The sequence below is a fragment of the Ochotona curzoniae genome, unplaced genomic scaffold, assembly GCF_017591425.1.
Source record: "Ochotona curzoniae isolate NIBS_2020 unplaced genomic scaffold, NIBS_Ocur_1.0 contig_4501, whole genome shotgun sequence".
Classification (NCBI taxonomy): Eukaryota; Metazoa; Chordata; class Mammalia; order Lagomorpha; family Ochotonidae; genus Ochotona; species Ochotona curzoniae.
The window spans coordinates 13,477,278-13,483,277 of record NW_024466307.1 but is presented as its reverse complement, the minus strand read 5'-3'; the positions used below and the strand labels follow the sequence as shown (position 1 = coordinate 13,483,277).

The 6,000-nt window shown below is 38.4% G+C and overlaps 1 protein-coding gene across 1 annotated transcript in view; it reads left to right on the top strand.

The window, feature by feature from the left end:
- Nucleotides 1–223: 223 nt before the first annotated feature.
- The window catches only part of SLCO6A1 (solute carrier organic anion transporter family member 6A1), a 28,535-nt gene continuing 22,758 nt past the window's right edge, over nucleotides 224–6,000 (top strand). The window contains exons 1-3 of the mRNA XM_040985864.1: nucleotides 224–515; nucleotides 4,262–4,522; nucleotides 5,522–5,707. Of these exons, the coding sequence (XP_040841798.1) occupies nucleotides 224–515; nucleotides 4,262–4,522; nucleotides 5,522–5,707 (739 nt within the window). The remainder of the gene's footprint in view (nucleotides 516–4,261; nucleotides 4,523–5,521; nucleotides 5,708–6,000) is intronic.

The following is a 6,000-nucleotide window of genomic DNA, read 5'->3' as shown; positions in this document are numbered from 1 at the left end:
GTCCTGAACAATTTTCAGATTGTTCGAACAGTCTCAGATGTTCTCCCTGGGCATCCTTGCGGAGCAGTGTCCCCGCGGGGGCGGGCTCGGGCTGCAGGTGCCGTTTGCGGCTTAGTCTTCCAATGCCCGTGCCAGACGGTGCAGGCCGGTGCTGGACCACGGTGCTTGAGCCGCCTGGATCTTGCAGTGTGTGGGACCCAGAAGGGGCCATCACCCACCGCATATGGAGCTGAGTGCTTTGGCTCGCCCGAAGGCAGAGGGCGCTGGAGAGATCATAACGGTCCACAGGAAAACCCAGTACCCGAAGGTGTTTCCAACTGGCATAACGAAGTTGGGCAGTCCCCGAAAAAAGGGGCGACACAAGCCTCGGGCCCCCAAGAAACCCCGAGTGGTCAAAGAGAAGAGCCAGGATGGGGAGCCTTGCGGCCTGGGCTGTCTTGTGTTTCCCTGCTTTCAGCGTTTTAACAGCATTGGTTGCTTCATGGTTGTCTACTGTATCCTTGTGGTGGCTCAAGGTGGGTCTTGCCGGGCAGTACCAATGGGTGGGCCACGGTGGGCAGGTCTTGTATGGATAGGAAGTTTGGGGTCTCTGATCTTAAGCTGAGGGCCTCATATCAAAACGGTTGACGCTTGACACCTTCAGGTTGTGCTCCTGGGCCACCCCAGTGTCACAGCCCCTTTACCACTTTGTGGGCCACGGAGTTTGTTCTACGCATGCCTGGTTTCGTTGAAGGACTGTTGGGTCATTTCACATTGGGAGCCAGCAAAAGGGCTGTATGTGATTAAACACACACACACACACACACACACCAAAACAAACAAAAACCATGTGAGAAGATGAATACATCATCGATCATTTGAGATTCCCGAAGAAATATCTTGGAGCAAGAGATAATTGAATGAAATCTTGATGGCTTGCTGTGGTGCTGAGGGCCGGGTATTTGGTGAATATTGAAAGTCTGTAAGCCTATTTTGTTTCGGAAGGTTTCTTTTACACATAAGATAATTATGGGTAGATGATGACCAAAACGGATGATAAGCTTTTCTGGTCACGTTTTTACATGTGTAAATTGTATGTTGTGACTAGAGCTCTTGCTCTGATCGTCAGCAATAATTCTTTCTAGATCCTATCTGCACCAGTGTTAGTGAAACTTGCTTTTCAGCAAGAGTGTGAACAGCCTTCCTGGATAGAAAGAATGATGTGGCTCAATTACCTAATTTCCTAATTCTGAGTGGCTGGGCAAGTATTTAGTGCTGCTGGTTCTGCTACTTCCTTGGTGTGTCAAGTGGATTTACTGTATCCTGTGCTGCCTATGGATGAAGTTTGTTGGGTCAGTGAATCCTCAACAGTGAAGTTAGAGCCTCATAGAATAGTTCAAGAACTCTTGTAGCTTTGACGTTTTTGTTTATTGAGTAGGACACATTACTGCCATTGATTATTTGTTCATGCTTTGTATTTCCAATAAACTCTTTTTTATCACAGCGGTTTAAAAAGTGGCGTGAAAATTGAAGGCTTGCGCATTGTCAACATTTGCTGTTAATCCAAGAGTCATCCACAGTGATGTTACTGACCACGTGGAAATCAGAAGATCTCTATCTTTTCTTTTTAATTAGTAATTCTTTTAGAAGACTGTGGCTGAAAAGGATGATTCAATACATATAGCCACAGTAGGTTTATCTATAAGATATTTTTACGAAGTGTAACATTTCATTTAGCTCCAGGAACTAGTTAAGCCTAGAATGGTAGGCACTCACTTTAAATTTCAAGTTTCTACATCTGTAGATGAAAATTAAAGTGATAGTTATCAGCCAAATATCCAAATTAGTAACAGCACATTTCTTTCAAACTGTGGAACAATGTCATTCACCAGAGACTTCATCTAGAAAGTCAACTACTTCCACATTGATTTGCTTCTCACACAATTAAAAAGTCTTTGGAATTTAATTCTACTGAAGGTGATTGCATGGTATTGTAAGTACTGATACAGATTGTATTTAAATTTCACCTTTGAAGGTAAAGAAAAAATTTTTTGGTGCAGTGGTAATAAATTTTGGTGTACATTGTTCTGGTAAAGACATAGAAACGAGAAATTTATGAAGCAGAAGTTTGCTTATAATTTGTACAGAAGTAATTCATTATTTTTTTTTCCTAAGAAATGATGATATTTTCAACAAAAATTGCAAATGCCGATTCATATTCATCACTCTACCTTATTGATATGCATTGCCTCTTCTTTTGCTCAGGGTACAGTATATTTTATGAAGGTTAGATCTTTGAATAACCATTGCATGAGTCAAGTTCTAAATCCTGTAATGATATTGAACTCCATTGTACATAAGGTCTCTACATTTTGCTTGTGTTTTCATGCAAAAATCTTTTAGAGATTTATAATATTCTGTAGAGTGACAACCTTCATTCTCAAATTTTAGAAGTTTTTTGTTAAATTGCAATTAATGGAAAGAAGCTTATAAATGAAACGAAAAATTTTTCCTTCAAATTGAATCAGGAAATGAACAAATTAAATTATGAAAGTTCAGGGAGAATTCAATATTTATTTTACAAATCCTTAAATTGTACTTCGGAAAAAATGTCTGTTTTAAGGAATAATCTTTGGGTAGTGTCCTTATTCTTATCTGAATAAATTTATTGCTTCTAAGTTTTGGATGAGTTTAAGTAGACCTGTATTGGTGTAGAGTTAAATTGACACATTCAAAGTAATATACATAGAGACAACTTAGTTGAAGACTTTTTGTCATATGAAATATTTACCAAAGAAATATCAAATGGAATATTTGAGTTGAAATATTTCAGAAAAGAAATATAATTGACAACAACCAGGAACTCCTAGCCTTACTGAAAATTGTGACCTGCGGAAGACACCGCCTAATACCTAGGCTAGCAAAAACAATCCATGTGTTTGGAATGTGATCATATAGGATTAGGGATACATTTTGACATTGTAACGTACGTAGGTTAGCTGGGATCAGGAGGTAGAAAGAAGGGGTGAGTAATGGAATAAGGAAGTGTTAAATATTGTCTGTGGTTTCATAACTGTTTTGAGAAACTACATTTGCAGCCACTATGTATTTCCTCTTACGTATTTATGTGTATGTGTGTAAACGAGTATTCACATTTGTTGTGTGCATATATGGTTATGTCTGTATGTACAGTCATGCACACAGATGTAACCTCCAGAGCCTCCTTCTGGGTCACTGTTTGCACAAGGACTAGCATTTTCTAAGCCACATTTTCCTTAGTTTGTTGAGTTTGTTGCCTACTGACATTGAGCTGGCTTTCACGTAGACATTGCTGATGAGGCCGGCGGTGAATTTGAAAAAGGGTGAGAGGAACCCTCTTAATATCCCTGTCTCCCTCTTAGTGGTTATTCCTGGGAGCAAGAGCAGTGCAGGTAGTTGAAGAGTCAAGACCAAATGTGGTTCCATTGGCAGCATGGCGCTCCTGGAATCTGACTGCAAGAGCAGCAGAAGCAGCCAATGACTGGCTGTCAGAATATGAAGGCATTGACAGGCTATAGGTTTCCTGCAAAAACAGGTAGGGCTTACCTTTCCAACAACAGTGGGAGGCAATGACCCAGCAACTTTGGTTTGCAGATAATAATATCTTATGACTAATAATTGCTTTATACCATTTCAGACAAGCAATCAATTTATTTTGTTCAAACACTTCAAATGGTTATTTTTCTTTCCTGCTTGGGTGCTGAGAGTTAGGAATGTATATAGTATGATGCATTAATTTAACATATAAGGTGATGAAAATTGTTGCTATTCTTTATGGCTATTGTTTATTGCATTTAAAATGTTAAAAACAGAAATGGAAAATTTTAAATGCAGGATACTGGTTATGGAGGGGAAAGAGAATGTGTTGGGTTTCAAGTATTTTTGTGTTTTATTTTCAATTTTAGGTAACAAATAAAGATTTGATGTATCATTTATTAATTTTTTATAATTGAAATTATATTTTGTTGTCACCTCAATGCTCAGTGAAGTGACATTATACAATGGCATTTTTGAGGAACTTTGTTATAGAGAGAGTGAAAAATTACTTTAAATTTGAACTATCAAAACTTCATAGAGGTCCAGTGTTTCTAGGATTTTAGAAAGGGAATTATTGTGTGCTTATAGGTTTTTAGCCTTAATAATAGGCTAGAAGAGTCATAAATCAATGTAAAGTCTGCTTTTAATATCTGTAATGGTGATCTTAAATGTACATGACCTTATTTTGCTTCTTTTTACACTACAGGTATTGTATTTGGTCTCGTAGATCTGAGCAGTAGCAACTTTGAGAGGAATTATAAACTGAGCACTTTTGAGTGGATCGCATTGATATCCAGCTATGATGTATCATCTTGCCTGGTAGCAATATTAATATCCTACTATGGAGGGAAAGGGGACAGAAAGAAATGGACTGCATTTTCCTCCTTCTGGGTTGGATTTGGATCAATTATACTTGGTCTTCCACACTTACGTGGTGAAAATAATAAATCGAAGCTAGAAGTTGAAGGTGAGATTGAAAATATATTGTAAGCCTTGATACTTTTATAACAATTGCACTATGCTAATGCTGATGAGGGATCAGCAGCCACTGTGATGGGTTTTGTTGTGCACCTGTTCCAAATTGTGATAGTAAGGAAGGTGCAATTATTTATTTTTTTTTATTTTTTTTTTTTACTTATTTACTTTTTACCAATGGAGAACCTGCATGGAGGGTCTTGTCAGTTACCTGCTTCCTGACTCCATCAGACCCACCAGGTTGTTACAGAATTATTATTATCAAGTAATCAACTAATTAGTGATACTTAATGTTATGTGTTTATGTGTTGTATTTCTTCAACTATCACCAATATTTTGTAATATTGACCACTTCCTCCTTCTCAAAACTCTCTGCTCTCTTGGTTGCTATTTTTAGTGATCTTTTATAGCCCATAAGAATCATTTTTTAAATGGCACAAAGTTTTATCCTATTAGTGGAAAACATTTTTTGGAACGTTGACCAATAGGCTATTCAGTACTGTGAGCCCTAGTGGAAGGGAAACAAAGGAATATTCTATGAGAAGGCAGTGTACATAGGCTGGGGACACACTCCATTGTTATCAGGAGCAAGGAGGATTTCCTTAGCGTTATCAGCCATGTGTTTAAGTTGAGATGTACATGACTGTACACTTTTATCCAGCCACATTCAACTCGAAAAGTGTAGGTGCAGAATAGTGGGAAGAGTTGATTGCATTGGTTTACATTTTTACCCAGTGACAATGTGGGAATTCAAAGTGTTAGGATCACAAGTGACATAAAGAATGATGAGGGCCCTGGGATACTGAGGAGGGGGACAATCTGGGGATTGTAGATCCTGGTTAGCTGAGAGACTTGTAGGAATTGTACTACTACAGGTAATGTCCTTAGAATGTGGTTTTAAAAGCCAAGTGTCTGATAAACTATATTGTATACATGTTGTCTATTAGATTTCAATCCGATTAACAATGTAATTATCTTTTTTTTTTTAAAGATATTTGTGACATGAAGAAGGTCATTGACACCTGCCCCAGAAGTGTCTCGTTTTTTCAATCAAGATACGTGTCTTTATTCATCATCGGGCAAAGCATCCAGGGGATTGCAGCAATGCCTCTGTACATCCTTGCAGTAACCTTTCTTTATGACAGTGTCTCCCTGCACTCATCTGGTATCTATTTAGGCAAGTGTTTGCTTCGCCTGCTATAGGATCGGGTTTTCATTGACTTTTGTGCTTCGGTGTGCTTGACTAGAATTGCAGTCTATTAACCTTTATGGTGACAGTGTGTCTTTTGTGTGTAAGCTAATAGAAGACATGATCATGTTCGTCCTATCAAGGACAGAAATGAGATGCTGTTTAATTGAATACAGTACATTAGTCCCTGCTAACAATGTCTTTTGCTACTGTATGCCCCAATAGGTAACTGTGTACATTTTAGAATAACGTGTGACTTTTGTGTAATAGATTCTAGCCCT